We start from the raw sequence: 21,395 nt of genomic DNA, 5'->3' as shown, positions 1-21,395 counted from the left end.
TAAAACCGCGGTTTGGATAAAATAATTTCATTGGAAAAACGTGAAAAAGAGCAGTTTGATATTATTTTAACATTATAGGCCTAACATTTAACAACCATACCATGGCTTATGAATTCAACTCCGTTAGAAAACTTCACGTAAAGGCATATCTGCTAAGTGCCGTTGAAAGTGATGACAGTGACACTGTGAATTTGAAAGCAACACTTAACGCTCCACAGGAAATTCGCTACCTACCATTCGCCAAAGAAAAACTAGATCTGAACTATGATGAGTTGCAATCTGAATTAAAAAATGCCTTCTTCGAGTCAGCCAGGCGCTTCTATAGTGGGGCTCGATATCACCGGCTGTTCTGGAAAGGTGAGTCATAAAGTTTAGGCTTTAGCATCATAAAAATACAAACCATTGGAAGTCTATATAAGCAAAACGGTATAATTATCAATTTATCGGTCGTTTGAAATGCGACACACATGGAAACAACTGTTGAAGTTTTGGGGGGATTTAGAATCAGAGACAATCATTTCACCAACCGTTGCAAGTGTGATTGGGCGCCACTGTTGCGCAGTGCTGAAGTAGACTGTGTGTTGCATCACAAACGACCGATAAAAACAAAAACGTCAAAATGTCCCGCAACTATAAATAAGGAGTAAAATGTCCAACCCCAAAATAGGCCTATGGTGGGTGTATTCGATAAGCTTCCCCTGGATCGAACGATCACACTCTCTCTCGCGTGTTGACGGCATGCATCTCAGGTCACCACCAAGTGACCCACTCCACAGGCAGGGCACTGGGGGCTAATAATAATAATAATAACTAGACATTAAGTGTTTGTGAACAAACACAAAGCTGTTCCTTGTTGTTTTGCTTGGATTATGTGCTTCATTGCCCAATGAATATATAACTGAAAGAAGGTTTCAAAAAAGTTGTGTAGCTCTTGTTATTTAAGGTCTTACTTCCCGGTTGACCCGTAAGTAAAGGTCAACATGGGCCCACAGCTACCAAAGATTAATCTGCAATGCCAAGGAGTCTATAAAATCGGTTGTGTAGATCTTGATATATAGTCCCACTTCCGGTTGACCCAGAAGTAGAGGTCAACTTGGGGTCACAGTTTTCCAAAGCTAATTATTTATTGCCTAAGACTCTATAACTGAAGTTTGAACATTAGCTTTGTACTTTTTTTAGATATGGGCTCACTTCCGGTTGACCCGGAAGTAAAGGTCAACATGGGGTCAAAGTTGGTTCAACTAATCTTGAATGCCCAAGGAGTCTATAACTGAACCAAAATTGATAATCTGTTGTATAGTTCTTGAGATATGGTCCCACTTCTGTTTGACCAGGAAGTAGGGGTCAACTTGAGGTCACGGTTTTTTAAAGTTAATATTTTATGCCTAAGGAGTTTATAACTGAAAATATTTTGAAAATCTGCTGTATAGTTCTTGAGATATGGTCCCACTTCCGGTTGACGCGGAAGTAGAGGTCAATTTGAGGTCACAGTTTTTTCAAATTAATCTCCAACCCCCAAGGAGTCTTTAACAACAGTTGAAGTCGGCCGTGAAGTTCTTGAGATATGATGCTGCAAAGATTTCCTAATTAATATGATAATGAGGGTCACTGGTGGTTAATTAATAAAGAATTTTAATATGTTTTATGATAGATATTAAGCTAAACATCCTAAAGCTTCCATTTGATATTATTTTACGTGTTTAAAAACACATAATTAATTTGTAGGATACTCCTTTATTTTCCTACTCCTGCCGATAGGGGGCGCTCTTATGAGACACTTCAATTGCACGATTTCTGCACCGTAATGTCTGTGTCTGACTCTGTATTTGTATGTGTACGTCGCAGAGACCAAAACTGTCATAAAATGTCAAGCTATAATTTCCCCTATAGAACACGGCCCAGTTTTATGGCTCTGTCTGCTTCAACCAAACTCTGCCCATTTATTATACAACCACCATTCTCCGCTTACTGTGCAGGCGCTGAAATATCTGTGCAATTAGTTCAAAGCAAAGATTACATAATGATAAGTTTCCCCGCGCACAAGCAAAAATATTCCTGCTAAGCTGTGAAATATGCTTTATGTAAGCGATAATATCCGCGCTTCTGATGTGTCAATTCTTTGCTTACGCAGTGAAGCAGAGTCAAATTGGACCAGTTTCACAAGATTTCCCCTCATGTACTAACAATCTTTTTTGACTTTACATGTTTGAAGTGTAGGCCTTACCAAACCTACTTACCAAACCTACTTACAGGGCAAAATTACATGGTTCTCATGACCACCAAAGTCTGCGCTTACGATCACCATTTTCCGCTTTACTGTGATGTGCAAGCTTGGAAAATAATGTGCGAACTTGGAAGCACACAAACAAAAGAAATCCCTGCTATAAGCAGTCTATTTCGCTTGACGTAAGCGCAGAATTCAATGCTTCTGCAGAGCACTGAATCTTTTTCATTAAGCAAGTTCCCATCATGACTCGACTAGTCGAACCTCAAACCTAACTACGACACTTGTCGAGATAAAATACGGATTCTCAAGATTTGTGCCGCTATGTGCCGCAAAGGCAATATTAATTATGTTGCCAATGGGTGACTAGTGAATTTTACTACTCGACTAGTTGCACCTCAAACCTGCCTACGACACTTGTCGAGATAAAATACAGATTCTCAAGATTTGTACCGCTATGTGCCGCAAGGGCAATATTAATTATGTTGCGAATAGTAGTAAGCAACACAACTGGTTCATCAAACAGGTAGTCGGGACAAATTTTTAATTATGTTGCGAATGGGTGTGACTAGTGAAATTTACTACTCGACTAGTCGCACTTCAAACCTAACTATGACACTTGTCGAGATAAAGTACGGATTCTCAAGATTTGTGCCGCTATGCCGCAAGGGCAATATTAATTATGTTGCGAATAGTAGTAAGCAACACAACTGGTTCACCAAACAGGTAGTCGGGACAAATTTTGTAGTCGATGAGTGGACACGATTATAACGGAGTAGAGAAAAACAGTAGTCGCGACTCAAATAATAATTTGTAGTCGCGACTTTAACACTAAAGCACACTAGTCGCACACTTAAATTTTTAAGTCACTGTTTTCGCAGTGAAAGTTTCGCAGGAGTTGAGCACAATTAGTCAACTGTAGCAAATTTTTTGATGCGAATTGTGATGTGAAGAACACATTCCCGGCTAAGCTGTAAAATACGCTTAGCGTAAGCACAGTTCCCTGATTACGTAAGCGCTGCGATTCTTTCCTTTAAAAGCCATTGGCCCAGGACCAAACTACATAATAGCTTTTTAAACACAAAAAGCAGCTTAACCATGCCTCATGTTCAAGTTGTGAATCCAGGTATTCTGCTCAATTTCTGCAATTTTGTAAAGCAAAATGTTTTGCCTGTTTATTATAAGCAGCTCTATAAAACTGAGCCACTCAACCACCAGAGAAACGTCAGCATAATAAAATCTCTGCTTTTGTATTCCTGTCAAAGAGTTTTTGTTTGTCATGGTCTAATTTCCGAACGTAACGCGAAATACTGGAATTAGTTTAGGCAAATGGTCCCCGGCGCGAACAAGGTGACTTTACCCGTAAATAATTCCAAATCCCGGGCGGTCTATTTTCGTCGTCTACGCTCGTCGCCTGAAACGAGCCCGGTCAAAGACGCGCCATGCTCAGAGCTTAATACGTTTTTACATGCTTTGCTAAAACCATGTGCCATTTCTACCTCCATGCTAAAACTGAGACTAAAATAGTTTTCGTGACATTTATTTTGTACTCCTTTCTCAAAATGTTGCGATTTTATTCCTTATATAATAACTGTAAACATTTAATAAAAACAATTACAAGATGACGTGAGATATAAAATTACTTCATTTTGCACATCTTCAATACCCAGAGAATCAATATATGAAGAATTTTTGAAAATCGGACGTTTATTTTGGGAGATATGCTGTTAACAAGATTGCCTAATTAAATATTCATATCTTTAAAAACTCGGCTAATTGATTATGAGATTAAAAATCATACGTAGAAAAACTAAGTTACGTACTAAGCTTCGATTTAATATAGAACTCAAGTCTTTCATTTCTACCGTTTCTAAGATTATCTTGCCACAAAAAAGTCGTAAGTTAAACCTATGGCGTTTTGAAAAAAAAACGTTTCTAAAACGTTAAAAAAATCTCGACGAAAACAATACCTGTTCCGACGGACGGTCGGAACAGCTAATAATAATAAAAACAATAAAAATCTAGACGAAAACAATACCTGTTCCGACGGACGGTCGGAACAGCTAATAAAAACAATAAAAATCTAGACGAAAACAATACCTGTTCCGACGGACGGTCGGAACAGCTAATAATAAAAATCTCGACGAAAACAATAGCTGTTCCGACTGGATCGGAACAGCTAATAATAAAAACAATAAAAATCTTGACGAAAACAATACCTGTTCCGACGGACGGTCGGAACAGCTAATAAACAACCGTGTTTATATAGCGCATATCATTAAAACAAAGTCCCTATGCGCTTTAAGGAAAACAAAATAAAGGAAGAATGAACCATCAAAGAAAGTTACTGAAAAGCGTTGAAAAGATGAGTTTTAAGGCGTTTTTTGAATGTGTCAACTGTGGAAGCATCCTTGACAGACTCGGGTAGGCCATTCCACAGTTCAGCTGCAGCTACTTGGAAAGAGCGAGCACCATAAGATTTTGTAACGGGTGGAAATGACAAGAAGAGACTTTGACTTAGAACGCAAATTTGTCGAAGGAATGTATTTGTGAACTAGGTCCTGGAGATAAATCGGGGCTGTGCCTTGCAAACATTGAAAAGTTAAAAGGAGAATTTTGAATTTAATTCTAGCTTGAACAGGTAGCAAATGAAGATTTTGTAGGATGGGAGTTATGTGATCACGTCGTGGACGAGTGCATGTGACTAATCTAGCAGCTGAATTTTGAACTCGTTGCAGTTTTTTTAAATCTGTTGAGCCCCGTCAAAGCTATTTGAACGTACGGGGGCAGACCGGGGTCGACCCAGGGAAGCTAAACAAACGCACCCTCTATCGTCGGCTCTAACAACCGTTGCCTGTGTGTTTGGGGGGTTGTTCTAAAAAAAACCTCGACCCCCTCGACCCCCACGACCCACGACCCTCCGACGTCCGCCCGTGTTCGAAGAATGTCCCAATTCCGAATTCATAAAATGTCGCTTTACGGCCGAGTAAGAATTAAGTCCCCGATTTAGAAATCATAGTGTGTGATCCGTCCGTGACGCAACTTCCTTCCACGACTAGGCTTGACCTCAAGTCTGAGACTGCGGTTATATTTATCTGCATCGGCCACACAGAATTGGGAGTTTTTACTCTCCGCTTCTGCATGCACGACAAGTGCACACCGATTGGGGACCCCAAACACGTCCGTGTGGCCGGTCGGTCGGGTCTACAACCTTGAGCTCTGCGCTCCGCTTAGAGCAACTAGTAGTAATAGTACACAGGACGGGAGCGATCGGCCGGAAATGGGTCTGCCTGATCATCACGTAATGAGTTGGCCGTATTAAATCGTACTCGGGCGGTAAACGCAGGTTTCCACTTGGGATAATAATCTCGGATCGGCCAAGAGATACACGTGGAAATGCCGCGTTTTTTTATCTGTACATCATAATTGCCACAGGCCCGATCTCGGCAGCCAATCACGCGAAGTTTGCTTCGTGCATACTACGTGGCTCGTACGCTGTGTTGCGATGTGCGAGGCATGGTAGTCGATGTCAGCATGATGTCAGCATACAACATTGTGTGCGTGATTGGCTGAGGTTGTGAACTGTGGCAATTTCGGTGTACAGAAAAAAAGATCGCACAAAAGTCGATGGTCGAGGGGGTCGTGGGTCGTGGGGGTCGAGGGGGTCGAGGGGGTTTTAGAATAACCCGTGTTCGGGTGCCATTGTTGCACAGTGCTGCAAGTAGACTGGTGCTCTGTTCAAGTACAAATAATATAACTAATATGGCCCTTTTCGAAACCACGGCTTCCGTTCCAGATTCGGCTCAGGCTAGCTTGGTCCCGCGGTTGCTTTGCCGAAGATCATGTGATTTATCCCAAACCAAAAGTTCAGTCCGGATAAAACACATGACCTTAGTTTATTGATTATAGATTATCGAATGTTTATCAGGATATCGTCATGTCATTATTCTAGATTGACACACGGTAGTGGTAGGCCCACACTTTTGTTAATCCTGCCGTCGATTTCACAAAGCGCTAGGATAATGCCTTTTCCTAATTACCTGCTGTTCCCTCTCCCTCCCCATTTCATGTCCTTACCTATATATACCCTCATCTATTCTTCACATGTTCCTTGTTTTGTCAAAACCTTCTGTCAGTCATCTTCGTTTATGCTGCTCTCACACTATGCGAATATGCTAGCGAATGTGCTTACAAATGGAAATGTTTGACAATCGCTCAAACTTCGCGACATTCGCCGTGTCTTTGTAAGCGGCGGTAACAAATTCGGAACGTGCACAAGTCATTCTCCACCTCTTGGTGAAGATCGGTCAATTTAGGAAGCGCTTCCTAAATTTCATCGAATGTTGTGAAGACGTTAATCCGACATTCGCCGTCGATTTTCGTAAGCATTGGTGAGCCAGAACGTTGGTAAAGCGTGCGTATGCGTTGGCAACGTTCGTAAATGCATTTGTAAGGCGTTTGTAACTTTCGCCGGGTCCACTTCCTTACCAATAACACTGTTGTCAATGTTACAAATGGCTCACCAATACTTTACCAATATTTTAGAGCATTTGTTGCGAACCGATGCCATAGTTTACGAATGCTTCCACAAAATGGATTGCCATTGCTTACGAACGGTTACCAATGCTTGATGAGTAAACAGCAATGCTTGCGAACGCGTGTTTTTGTCAAAGTGCCATTAAAAATGTATTGCAAATGTCTTGCCAATATTCAGCCAAAATTGAGAATATTCGCCTCAGGGAGGTGTCCAGAGAGCATGAAAGACCCAATTTCCAATTTCCACCGAGGGGTGACCGAGATGATGAACATAATTATTATTATTTAATAATTATGCGTTATTTATTCTTTAAAAGGGATACTTTAACTTACTTTGTCATTTTGTTGAACCGGTGCAGCATTTTACAGCAGTTTGGGTGCTCCACAATACAGGAGGGTTACCTCCTCTGGTTGCAATCATCAATTGTACTTACTTAGCATTTATAACTTTATTTATTTACTTGTTACCAATATTCCTGTAATTTTGTTGTTGTAATGGTAATTTAATTTAAACAAATTAACAAATAAAAATAAAATATCCAACTGCAATTTTGGGGCAAATTCACCGCGAAATTAAAATATTTATAATATTCGCAAGAATATGATCGCCTCAGTGTGAGAGCAGCATCAGGATCAGTGCTTTAGTTGCCATTTAGCATGTACAGGTATAGTTTATAGTTTTTTTCCTGTAGCTAAACTTTTAATTTTGTATTCTTTCTTATGTTTTTTTTATTTTTTTATTCACAGATGATGAAGGTGATCTTGTTTCATTCTCAAACGACTCGGAGTTATCCAAAGCAATTGAGATGGGCACAAAGAATGATGTCTTCCACGTGTACTTTCAGCCTGTATTAACCACGCGGGAGGAAAACGGGGGAGGTTTCTGCGTTATACTGTAGCAATATCACTTGAATAAAATCATAACGAAATCAAAATCATTAGAACTGCAACTTTACTAATGTATGTGGAATAGCCCACATGTGTATTTTCATTAAAATGTATTCGAGCAAATGGCCTGAAAAGAATGATGTCCATGTCGTCTTGTATTGCATCGGTTTGTTACTGTATAGCCTAGGCCTATAAGGTTTCGCATGCGAACGGATACGGTTAGTGCGACGGATACAGCATCACTACATAATATGTAGGCCTAGGTAACGTATGCGTATCTGTTCGCGTGCAAGTGATGAACAAGATATGAAAGTTGGTTCAAACGATCTAGTCTGGTAAAAAGTGAGGATTCAGCATGCGATGGCATAGTGTCATTATGAGATCGACTACACTGAAATATTGTAGGCCTACGTCCATTATAACAAAAGCACCGCCAATTGTATTATTCTGTCGGAAAATTATCTTGGAATTTTGATAGTCTTGGTCTGCTTCGTCTACAAAAGGTTTAAGAAACGTTTCATGCGTGCTTGAAAAATATCTCAAATCAGAGCCAACACTCCCTCAAAAGAGATACTGCATGGATGTGCCCGCAAGGTTACTATTTAGTGTTTATATACATGTAGTTTACTTCTTAGTCTTGGTGGGCGTTGAAAGCATCGATCATGAACAGCTGCAGTGGACGCTTTTTTTCTGCAAGCCACATTCCTGTAAGTTATTATAATTCAGCTGCAAAGCAATATTGTGCAGTTTTTGGTTATTTTTCTTTTAAACGCATGAACCATGCTCGGTAAAGTAAAATTATACTCAATGTTTGTACATGGCGTTAATTGGTGTCTTCCAGATGCGTATACGGTAAATTCAGCTTACAGTTGGAAAGTTGGGTTTTTGAAACCAATTCTGAGTGAAAGTCGGAATAAAATTGTAACATTCTAATGAAACAATAATACTTGAATGGAGCCTTGTAGAAAATAGTTCTCAAAATTAGTGCGGCTTTGGCTAGGCACCCATACTCATTTTTCGAACTGTCATTATCAGTCGTACTACAGTGGGGCGCTGTGCTCCCTTTTTCGCGGTTGTAAAAAGTAAAATGTTTAGAGTGATATTTTGCTCCAAACAGCTAAATAAATATGCTAACAACAATTGGAAGGATGGCTGCATTTCTTCTTTTTAGTGAACTTGGAAAAGACTGAAACTTGCCAACATCAGCCACGGGTTAACCATTGGATTTTGAAGCGCCAAACTCTGTCAAATTTATAAAATTATTATTCTTTTCTATTTAGTCATTGTATTTCTCTGGCGATCGCGGCAGCTTGCCGCAATAGCTTTTTATGTTGGTTCAATTCGTAACGTTAGTATTATGAACAACTCAGTAAAAGAACTACATGTTATTCATGTTAAAATGACAATAATTGTTCATAAGATTTGAGTTCATTTATTGCATGATTTTATAATTCTTACAATACAATTAACGTTGCTGAGGAAAAGGCACATGATTAAAATAGTTGAAGTTTGACAGTAGTTATATTGCATAACATTTATAAGTGCACAAGATTTGTATATAACTTAGATCGTATAATTATGTATACACGGTGGAAAACTTCCCTTGAAATATTTTGCCTGAAATGTTATATGTACAGACCTTTATCACGCTGTCACCATCTTGGTCATGTTCCCTGTTTCCATAACAGTAACGAATGCTAACATTCATTGCATAAACATGGCACCAGACTTTTATTTCGTCCAGCCTCAGTTTGGTTACAATGAGTTGGAATGGAGTTAAATCAAGATGACCACACAGTGATAAAGATCTATAGAGCCCAAAACCTGATGTTGAAAAACAGTGACAACTTAAAAAAAAAAAATTATCGGGTGTTTTTTACCGATTTCGTTCGACTCCGATGAGCTTAAAGGAACACGTTGCATTGGACCGGTCGGATCGAGTTGGTACCGTTTGTTATAGAATCCATATGGGTAGGAAGATGTTGTAAAAGTAGAATACAATGATCCACACGAAATATGCCTCGAAATTGCGTGGTTTTCCTTTTACCTCGTCGACTAATACGGTCGGCCATTGGGCCTTGGGAGTCAAATGTTTGACTCCCATAATTAATGGCCGACCGTGTTAGTTCGCAAAGCAAAAGGAAAACCACGCAATTTCGAGGCAAATGTGTGTGGATCAATGTATTCTACTTTTGAAACATCTCTCTAACCATATGCATTTTATAACAAACGGTTACAAACGCTTTTCAAAGACCAACTTGACCGGTCCAAGGCAACGTGTTCCTTTGAAATTTCACATGTTTGTTGATGATGGTCCCATCAAGTGCAGATACTGGTCTTTGACAATTAATGTTGTCTGCATGCTTTCAGATAACAAGAACAAAATATATGCCTGATAAATTAGTATTTTATATACTGACCAATTCATACGCAATTTAAGTAATCATACATTCAAATGTTCACAGGTTTGCCTTGGACAATACTGTTTGCCGAAAGTGTCCAATGGCTTTAATGACCATTAGCAACAAATACAAAGTCATTTCTTTTACATTTTGAAAAAGAGTAAAGAACTCAAAATCATAAACCTGAGACTCAGCATATATTCATTTTTAAACTATCACATAAAATTATTCTTCCAAATGTATAAATAAATACTCGGCTGTTATTCTCCACTCATACTGTAAAACAATGCGAGATTGTTCGCCTATTCAAAAGTATATGACTTTGATTTAAACAAAAATGTTGTATTTAAAAATTAAACACTTTTCATTTAATTTGTTTAAATTACATTTTTGTTTTGCTTTCCTTTTCAAATTTCTGTTGTAAGTCATTATAAATGCATTTTACTTTAAAGTGCTATCTTAAAAAATATTCATTAAATTTTATATAAAATATTTCAATGAATTTCTCCAACAACCCATTTTAAGAATGTTTGTATAAATCATTTTTACAAAGAGTCCCATCCTTTAATGGCTAACAATGCCATCTTATGAAATACTTAAAAGAGCAGAAAATGTATTTGACTTTTTTTTTGCCAACACAGTGTAAATTGCTCCCTGGCGGACAAGTACCTTAGAATTCTATTAAGTAATAAGATTTGTGAACAGAAATCATCTAAAAAAATTCATATTAAAGGGAGTATACCTTTGGTAATTACTCCAAATATGAATGACCATCAAAACTTATTTGATAAAGAGCACTGGATATTGCTGTTGATATTATAAAACTTGCTAGATATGACAACCTTTGAAGTAATGTAGTTTTGGAGAAAGAGATAATGTTTCACCCAAAACATTTGAACCTGAGAGGCTTCAGTCTCTGGCATCTGAACACATACAATTCTTTGAATCCAGGGGGTTTGTTCTTTTATTATTTTCTTGCAACTTTGATGACCAATTGAGTCTAAATTATCACATGTTTATTATTTTAAGCTTAGTGTTGGGCATACCAAGCAATTGACATTTTTTGACAATTTTAACAATTACATAAAGTATACCTGCCTTTTTAAAGAAAAATCAATACACAGATTTCAGCAAATAACGAGTAGGCTCCTTTACAATGTATTGTGTAAAAATGGAACGTCAGTAGATTAAAAATAGACTGTCATGGAAGCTCAAAATTGACTGCATAGTTTGTTTGTTTTTGTTTATACATTTTAGAATTGCTTTCTAAGACCCACCCAATACAACATTCTGACAAATTAATTTACTACAGCAATAATAATTCCAGAAAACACAATAAAAAATTATGTGGGTTTAGGAAGAGGCCTTATAACAAGCTTTGGGGCGGATCAAGAAAGATGTTTCTTTTTTTCCCCCTCTTTTTGTTCTGCAAGGGGGTTGGGGGTATCGTTTGTTACACAAGGTGGCTTTGAATAACCAAACAATTCTATTGTGTATGTGCTTATAGTTCTGAGAACACACTTGTTGCAAAAACCTTGGTTTACCAAGCACGTCTGCTGCCACCTATTGCCCGCAAAAGTCTCACATTGGCCCCACTTTATTGTTTTTTTCTAGATATGAAAGATAAAGATCTTGGATAAACTTTTGACATCTAAGGCCATATCAGTGTTCATCCAACTACATCAACCCCCCCCCCCCCTCCAACCCGCATAATTGCTCTGTTTACTCTAATCACCTTGATCACAAGCACGTGGACGCATACTAGTTGTTCAGTTTCAGCGTGAAGGCCAGATCGACACAGCCAAGCTCGTTGTTACCATCAAACAGTTTTGCGTTCACTTTGAAGTCTCCGTCGGCCAGGAAATCTGGAATGCCTGAAGGAAGGGACGCTATTTCCAGCACTGTGGGCTTCAAGCTGTACTTCCCCTGAAAATTGTAAAAACATTATTTAAAAAGGAAGTGTAAGACGTTCAACTACCTCAATGTCAATTCATCTAGAGTTGTTAATATTGTCATGGCCGTAAATAAAAGCATTTTACTTCCCCCACATTATTAACTGCAGGTTTGTACTGCATTATGTAAAAACAAAAATTAGTCTTTTTCCTGCAGTTTAGATATGAATAAATGTACAAAGCAAACATATTCATATATTTACAGATAACAAGTCATTGAAAGCCAACAGGTCACCGAAACATAATCACTTCACCGAATTCAATTGCAGGCTTAAGTATTAAAATAAATGGTGCAAGCTAAATAATTAAACTTTTCGGGCTTCTTTCATATTTATTCACATGGCAAGTTGGAAAACCAGGGGTCGAAAACAAATCCTTAATATGGTTTAATACATTAAGTAACCACCCCCCCCCCCAAAAAAAAAAAATAATAAAATAAAATAAACAAACAAACAAACAAAAAACAACAAATTTTGTCCAAATGAAACAAAGCTTTTGTTGCCTCATGAAGAATGAGATCTAGAATTTTCAACAGGTACATGTATGGGTCCAATTTCATGGCTCTGCTTACTGAATCGGTGCTTACAGCAAGCGTATTTCACGGGTTAGCGGGGAATCTTTGCTTGTACTTGTGCGAACTCCATGTAACTAGGCCGCAGGCGTTCTACGCTTTCAGAGCTAGCAAAGAAATTTGGCACCTGCACATAAGCAGAGAAAAGTGATCGAAAGCGCAGAATTCGGGAGTAAGCAGAGCTATGAAATTGGGCACACACATACGGTGTCACCACAAACTTGAAGATTTGTTATAACTCATCACTTTACCTGTTGGAATGGACATGCACAAGGCAATCCCAGCAGCCTTCAATGGAGGGGGACATCCTGAGCTCGGGGTGGGTGGGATCATCGAGCAAATATCATCATAGGTGCAGGATCCGATATTATCCACACATGGAATATCAATCCAGATGAATTCCTGTCACCAAAATTAAAGCAATTTGTTAAGCCCTTCATGTTAACAATGTTTGTATTTTCTTGTATTTCTTGTTAATGCTTCTAAAATTATGTTTGAACTTGTCTTCCAATGATGTGTTGTAGTTCGGTAGTTGCAATTTATACTATCAGGCCTGATACTTCACAGAGGCAACGAAGGTGACTGCTTCCGTGCCCCCTGGGCACTGCCTTGGTGCCCTTAAAATGTTCCAGTAGAAATTTACAATTTCCTCAAAGGGTGCCCTTTACCAAGGAGAAAATGCCTTGGTGCCCTTGCCCTTACATAACAAAGCATACAGACCTGTCATACTGTGATGACTATTGTGAATAAACCTTTTATCTATCTATAATGTATCCATCTTTCTCTTTTGCTTCATATATTTCATTCTCTTCATTGTTTTATGTTCTTAAAAAAGGCTCTTGCATTATTCCGGTTTATAATCCTCTTGTATTATTATTATGTGATGCCCCACACTGAAATCGGGAACTTCTTTAAAAAATATTGGAATTAAACATGATTCTCAGATTTGAATTGAAAACTTATCTCTTTTAACATTTTGTTAAACCACAATACATTAAAGTGAAATGTTTCTCAAAATGCTTTACTAATGAAAGCTGCCGAGTGCTTAAGGCTTCTAACCAAAAGAGTGGTGCCTCCAAAATTATGTTTGAACTGGTCTTTTCTCCTTTTCTTCATTAACTGTCTCGTAGTTTTGTTATGTGTAGCTAATAATCCGCTTTATTAAAGTGTCTTGTATTATTATAATTATTATTTGACGCACCTCGCCAAAATCAGGAACTTCAAAAAAAATATTATTATTAAACCGGAAGACTACCAAAACATTATAATAATGTGACGTGTGATGTCTTAATACGATAAGAAGTACAGTCCATAGATTTGTATTTTTGTTTGGAAATATCAGCCACCAAATAACATCAATAACACATTCCCTTTGTTACAAAATTGTATGTTTAGCTTTGAATTGACACTATATTAGTAATTACTCAAAATGATTATTAGCATAAAACCTTACTTGGTAACGAGTAATGGGGAGCTGTTGATAGTATAAAACATTGTGAGAAATGGCTCCCTCTGAAGTAAAGTAGTTTTCAAGAAAGGAGTAATTTCCCACGAATTTGATTTTGAGACCTTTAGAATTAGATTTTGAGGTCCCGAAATCATGCATCTGAAAGCACACAATTTTGTGCGACAAGGGTGTTTTTCTTTCATTATTATCTCGCAACTTCGACGACCAATTGAGCTCAAATTTTCACAGGTTTGTTATTTTGTGCATATGTTGAGATACACTAAGTGAGAAGACTGGTCTTTGACAATTACCAATAGTGTCCAGTGTCTTCAACCAACATACCTTCTTTTCAATCTTGAGCACAAGTTTCAACGGTGTTTTCAAGGTGACTCCGAATGAAGCATTGAAAGAGACGGTGAGTTTTCCAGGTAGGGTTACAGGGCTGGTTGGGGAGAGAGTCACGTTTCCCTTTAATGGAGCCGATGGTGCACTGCAATCAGTGAAACTGAAACTATACAGGCCAAGTTTACTCTGTATAACAAAAGAGGCATCAACAAAAGGAGACCGTGATTAGGGCTATCCTTTACCTACTCCTAGACTAGGGCTAGGAGGAATATCCTTCACCCAAACTTCAACTAATCAAGCTAATCATCGGTTTAAAAACACTGACAAACACAAAATTGTTTGTATATTTAATATTATTAATCATGTTCCTTTCTTCCTATTCAACAAAGGTCTTTATTTGTTAAAAAAGGGGAAAATGGATTCTGGATGACTCACGACCACCGTTTTCATCCATTATTTAGAGTTAGACCAAACAATTGTTTAAATTACTCAATCATGTTAATTCATCACATTTACAACAATCATGGACTCGGGTAAAAAACACACAACAGATTCAATTAATAATATTATATATTGTTGGTCATAACAAGAAATATGATGACTGAGTGAACAACTTGGGTCACCGATTCAACATCTTTCCTCAGACTTCCTTCGACTATAGATACAAAATGAATAATGTTTTTTTTTCGAAGTACAATCATAGAGGAAGGAAATCTGGTCCGAACATCAACATGCCATACCTTTCCCGTAACACTGATCTTCTGCATCTGCTGTACGATGTATTCTTGGGCAAATGTTCGCGATGGTGGTGGCAGTGCCAACGTGACGGCAAGAACCGAAGCAACAAAACACATCAACGTTAACACATTCATGACGAAGCCTTATTGTGATCTGCTCTAAATCTAATAACGTGTTACCTTCTTCGTAAAACTTTTATAAGTGACCCCTACTGTGACAAACTTTATCACAATGGTGTTGATAAGAAAAACAACAAAAGAAACAACACAAAACACCTGTGTGGGAAACAAAACAACGGACAATGGTATGGTTCCCTGTTTAATAACAACGTACACGTGATTTGTTCTGAAAAGCACCATACTACTACAGGATCAGGTGTTGCAAACACGTGACCCCCGTGTATGCATACGGATATCTGGAGTGGGCGTTCCTCTACTCATACAAAAAGATTGCAGTGGGCTGCCTAGTTTACAGAATAAAATGAAAAGGCCTACAACGAATATAAACAAGCATTTCCGTCCCCTGCCTGGCATTTTAACGTTTGTATTGCCAATAATGAAAAAGGAAACTAGAGCCTACCGTCTTGCGTGCGTAATTCGATAGATTCCCAAGGGCCCATGTGCATGATTCTAAGAAAACTAAGTTTGAAACTGTTCCTGTACTAAAAGTATGTGTATTCCTTTCTTTCCCAGGTTAGAAATTACTAGTTCTCAGATTTCTGCAAGTCATTGTCTTGGCATTTGATATTCTCGTTTTGGTTTCATGAGTGTGAGGCAACTAGGCAAGTTCTACAAAAGACATAGAAAAGAAAAGTTAAGAAGATTTTACTAGAGGACACTAGAAACTAACAGAAAGAGTTTACAAATTAATTTAAAAGCTTTTGGTTTCGTGCTTTGTATTAAAATGGACATATTGTGTGTCTTCTAAATTCTTGTGTTTTTAAAACGTAATTTTTTTAATTTTTTTAATGAGTATCGAATTTTAATGTTTTTAGTGCACACAGGAATTTGTTTTTTCACTACTTGCTGTGATGAAATAAAAATTAAATTGAAAATTGAATTCAATTAAATAATATTGAGGAAGAAATATACCTCCGTGACTTGAGATCACAGTAGGCCTATACGTTATACGCCATTGGCGGTCTGCACTAAGGAAGAAGAAATCAAAGTTTGCGTTATTGCATAATAGGCCCTGTAGTCGAGGGTGCGGCTGTTGTCTGATGTTCACGCATGCCATAGAAAATGGTCCCATTGAACGACTTGTGCAGTTCAATTCAATTCAATTTAATTCAAAAAGTTAAAAACTGATTTGCACGTGTCAACATCATAATATGTTTTTAAAAAAATTACATCAAGTAGAAGTAAACAAAGAAAAGGATATTAAACAAGAAATTATTATTATATACATTGTCAAAAATACATTGGTAAAAAACCCAGTAGGCACAATTATTATTATATATACACAATTATTATATATATACACAATTATTATTGACGATTGACTAATTAATATGCTGGTATTCTATGACAATCCATTGACAGTGCTATTTAATTCCGGAAACTAATGAGTCTCAACTCGCAGTTGACTGCTAATGGTCTCAATGGTCCTACCCGCTTTTCATAAAATGATAAGAGCGAATTTATAGCTGTAGGCATATCTCTTGAATCATGTTAATATAATATGCCCTTATAAAAACATACAGACTGCCATCCAACCAGAAACATAAATATTGACCTCTGCTTTGTTTGGTTAACAGGATTGTATGACACAATAACATGCTAGTATTGTACACCCCGTGCGTATGCGAAACCGTCTTTTGATATTGCACTTTGTCCCCTCTATTTGGTCCAATGTGCCATCAATGCCTCCGGTAAAATACTCTGGTAATATTATCCATAATATAGAAGCGGTGTCCACACGAAGTGATATACAAACAGACAGAGGTGTTAAAATGAGTGAAATGAAAGAATGGCCACATCTGGTTGGGAAGGTAAGAACATTGATTTATAACTATGAAACATTAATAATAAATGAACAGTTACAAATTTGACCCATATTTTATTGCACAGAAACTACACTAACGCAGTGATCTGAATCATATGCCTGTTATGACTGTATAGTAGTGTAACTATCTGTAACTGTTCATTTTCCTGTTTCACCTGTTAATTTTGGATAGTAAAACAAGGAAGTATGGCCTATTAAATTAAATGCGGTTCGCTTGTTTTTGTCTCGATTATGGACCTTGATCGCAATTTTCTCGTATGGTCCTCGAATTACTGTAGTTCATTAATCAATTAGTCGCTTCACACAAGGCTTGCAAGCTTTCATCATCGATGTTCGTTTGTTGTTGTTGGTTGTACGTTTTCTTTTCGTTTTTTTTTTTTCGTTGGTTACTTGTAGTTATTTTTTTTTTTTGATGTGTTTCCCATACGGTAAAACTGAAGGAATTAGTTATCTGTAATCTTGATCAGAGGGTCTCCGCAATAATGTTCCCATACTTTAACCATGTAGGCTGGGGGTAGGTGCCACATACTACTGCTAACCTCCCTTAAAGGATTTGGGTAGTTTTCAAAATGCCCATAGATTTACGTTAAACTTACAGGGTTTGACAGAAGATAACGATAGTGGAAAGCTTCCCTTCAAATATTACTTACTGAGGTGCTGTAGTTTTTGAGAAATGAGTAAAACAATGTCATGAAAATACGTTTGTAAATGCTTAAAATAATTTTGGTCTCATGAGACCAAAATTATTTTCGTGACATTGTTTTACTCATTTCCCCAAAACTACAGCACCTCAACACATAATATTTTCAGGGAAGCTTTCTACTAATTCATTATTTTCAAACTGTGTAAGTTTAGTGTAAATCTGTGGACATTGTGTTTTTTGTCCTACAAAAAGTATATACACCCTTTAATGAAGTGCATTATAACGCTGAATTTGGGTTTCTAATTTATCAATTTTGTTTGCACAGATGGGTGAAGAGGCAAAAGAAGAAATATCAAAGACAGACACAACCCTTCAGGTAATGGTTTTGTTTGAATATCTAATTTATATCACAATGAATAGTTTCAAAATTAACCCTGTCAATATTTTTTTGTCCGGTCATAAAAGGTAAAAATCTTATTTTATGTCATATTTATTATCTTTTTTGAAGGTTGACTTAGTCCCGGATGGATATATGGTAACTTGCGATTTCCGAACGGACCGAGTGCGCATTTTCCTTGACGCAGATGGGAAAGTCACGAGACCACCACGCGTTGGCTGACTGGTCAAGACCGTGATCAACTAGGCCTACTTCTCTCCAATCACGATCGAGATGTGAATGAACATTCTTCTTCAATGTGACATTTTCATCACTATTTACAGCAAGCCATTGGACTATTATGTTGACACATGCAGTGAGAAAAGTATTGCCTATTATTATGTGACTTATAGGGTCCATAAAATTATGTGACTTTAATTCGTTTAATGAATTGATTCAAGATCCATAGTTCAAGAGTTAGATTGAAGATAAAAGCTTGTAAATTAAATATTAACCCGATTAAGCCTCTTTGGCATTTCTTTGTAGAATAATCATAACACATAAACATGAATATTTTTGATCTTTGTTTTACCTTCGCACGTGGTCGCATTTCATCTCCAGCTATAGTCTTCATTGGTTGAAATACAGGTTTGGACTATATGATCCTATAGGTTGTACACCCTTTGATTGCTCTTCCATAGTAGGCCTAATAAAAAAGCCATTGCAGCTGATGATTAAAAATGGAACACAGTTTTATTCTTGAAATGCTGTCACTACCTTTCTTGTTCTATTGTCTAGGTGGGCGGCGTTATATATATCACTAGACTAAAAATTAGTTATGTGTAAGTTACTTCCACTTCCACACACACATTTTTTTGCTAAACGTGAATGTCACTTTTCAAGTTCAAATTGCCGCCGAACTAAAAATGACAATCTGTGGATTGTGTCTTCAACTCTTATCAAATGCATTTAGAATAAAATAAAAAAATAATTCAAAAGTGGCAATGTACACAAGTAAGAACGTATTATTGAATAATTATTATTAAATTAATTGACTGTGCATGTGATCAACGGCCTGGATTTTGAGTGTTTAATAAATAAGAAGATCGGAGAAGACGTATTATTAGACCCCATGGGTTTTGTTTGTCATGTCATAGCGTCTAAGTGATGTATGATGATGTCACCTCAGTGTTAACTTTTGATCTTGCGTTCTGACAAAAACCGCTAGCTGGGTTAGTGAATTTGTATAGCACTGACGAACGATAATAACGATTCTTGCGATTTGGTCGTGCGCGGGTGACGTAAAAAGGGGCGCGTGTCAAAGGAGAAGGAAGGAAGATTCGCTGGAATTTTAAGCGGCACCTGAAGGACTTGAGGAAGTTTAAAGCAGCGCCTTTCAATTTTCGGCGGCCGGGCGGCGGCAACATGAACAAAGAGGGCGCACTACCCTGCTCTTTTTATGAACTTTAGATTTAGCATAAACAGACGGGCAATAATTATTATATTACATTAGTTGTAACCCCGCGCTTCTTTGCTGGAAATGAAGGAAAGTATTGTTCACTGCATTTTAACGATTGCATTTATGTATTAATATGGTTGGGTTGAAAAGAATGGAGATATGTTGAGGTTTCAGGATTACTTTAGAATCGAAGAAACAAAAAGAAAACATCGAACTGTCGAATGCCGAATGATTTATAATTATGCTAGACCCAGTGACTCACTGGGGCGCTAGATTCCTTTTTCGAAATTTTGACATTATCGGTCATCCAGATGACCGATAATGTCAAAATTTCGAACAAAGTATATGACCGATAATGTCAAAAATTCGAAAAAAGGAATCTGGCGCCCCAGTCACTGGGTCTAATTTCTAATCATCCTGCCAGGATTCCTGGTGTCATGTGTTTTCAGTAGCATAACAGGAAAATTGTTCACAATCAAAAACTAAATGGTTTTTTTTTCAAATCATCTATCCAATTTTTTAACAATAACACTTACACTTCATGGTATGTTGAAATTTTTAAAGTTTTGGTTTTACGTTGCGAGAGACAGTCCGCCATTAACGGTGCTTATGCATGCAGGACATTGGAGCTGCGTCATATGTTTTCACACCTTTCATTGGTTGGTATTTTATTGAATATTCAGAAGCTAGTATGGCGTGCAAAATAAATCAAAAATATTATTCAATTACTACTTACTCAATTACTACTGAAACTCAATCTAGCAGATAGTAATTTTGTTTTGAACTTTTAAGGTTGGATGATGTTTCTTTGACTCATTTGAATGTTGGCATAATAACGCACTCATGATAAATTTGTACAAAAAATCAATCATTTTATAAATGTTTGAGCATAACCAACGACAGGAAACTTTATTCTCAGCATGATTAAGCCTGATGAAAATACAGACCGTGAGTAAACTGCATAGCTTCTGTCAACGGTGCAGCTTGCACAATCTCGTGGTAAACAGGAATCAAAGTTGGAGTTCGAAAACATACGAGGGTCGATAACGTATGACACTACGATATGCCATGTTTTGTAATTGTATGTCTGTCTCGTCTGCAGTCAGTGAATGATATGACATTTCTACCTCCATTACATGGTGTCACTGACTGAAGTGTTACTCTGCTCATTGAGGTAGATGCTCGCACCTTGTAAAATAGTCACTTTCACCACCACACAACACGAGCGCCTCTATACCACAACTTGGACAAGCAGTTACTTTTCTAGTGAATCTAGGTGGTTATTAACCAAACATCAAGCTACTCTGTGCTGAGCTGAGTGATCAATTGTTGGTTTAAAATGTGGTCACCCACACTAGTCAAGTGTTGGAATAAAGGCAGTGGACACTATTGGTAATTACTCAAAATAATTATTAGCATAAAACCTTTCTTGGTGACGAGTAATGGGGAGAGGTTGATGGTATAAAACATTGTGAGAAACGGCTCCCTCTGAAGTGCCATAGTTTTCGAGAAAGAAGTAATTATCCACAAATTTGATTTTGAGACCTCAGATTTAGAACTTGAGGTCTCAAAATCAACCGTCTAAACGCACACAACTTTGTGTGACAAGGGTGTTTTCTTCTTTTATTATTATCTCGAAACTTTGATGACCAATTGAGCTCAAATTTTCACAGGTTAGTTATCTTATGCATTGTTGTGATACACCAACTGTGAAGGCTAGTCTTTGACAATTACCAATAGTGTCCACTGCCTTTAAAACAAAGAATAACAAATGAATTTATTTCAGATCCAGTCATTTGGATCCTGGACT

The 21,395-nt window shown here is 37.5% G+C and overlaps 3 protein-coding genes across 3 annotated transcripts; 2 read left to right on the top strand and 1 right to left on the bottom strand.

Moving 5' to 3' along the window:
- Window positions 1–7,769, top strand: LOC117293614. The gene is made up of 2 exons (XM_033775973.1): window positions 1–357; window positions 7,508–7,769. The coding sequence occupies exons 1-2, from the start codon at window positions 102–104 to the stop codon at window positions 7,657–7,659; spliced, it is 408 nt and encodes a 135-aa protein (XP_033631864.1). The 5' UTR covers window positions 1–101; the 3' UTR covers window positions 7,660–7,769.
- Window positions 7,770–11,468: 3,699 nt separating this feature from the next.
- On the bottom strand, window positions 11,469–15,423 carry LOC117293613 (ganglioside GM2 activator-like). The gene is given in 5 exon segments (XM_033775972.1): window positions 11,469–11,976; window positions 12,825–12,854; window positions 12,856–12,975; window positions 14,363–14,551; window positions 15,106–15,423. Coding segments are annotated over 5 exon segments (636 nt in total). The 5' UTR covers window positions 15,238–15,423; the 3' UTR covers window positions 11,469–11,811.
- Window positions 15,424–16,950: 1,527 nt separating this feature from the next.
- Window positions 16,951–18,861, top strand: LOC117293612 (subtilisin inhibitor CLSI-I-like). Its single transcript, XM_033775971.1, has 3 exons — window positions 16,951–17,093; window positions 18,076–18,126; window positions 18,259–18,861. Exons 1-3 carry the CDS (start codon window positions 16,965–16,967, stop codon window positions 18,367–18,369), a joined length of 291 nt encoding a protein of 96 aa, XP_033631862.1. The 5' UTR covers window positions 16,951–16,964; the 3' UTR covers window positions 18,370–18,861.
- Window positions 18,862–21,395: the final 2,534 nt, after the last annotated feature.

The sequence above is a fragment of the Asterias rubens genome, chromosome 8, assembly GCF_902459465.1.
Source record: "Asterias rubens chromosome 8, eAstRub1.3, whole genome shotgun sequence".
NCBI classification, from domain to species: domain Eukaryota; kingdom Metazoa; phylum Echinodermata; class Asteroidea; order Forcipulatida; family Asteriidae; genus Asterias; species Asterias rubens.
This window is presented reverse-complemented; position numbering and strand designations above follow the sequence as displayed.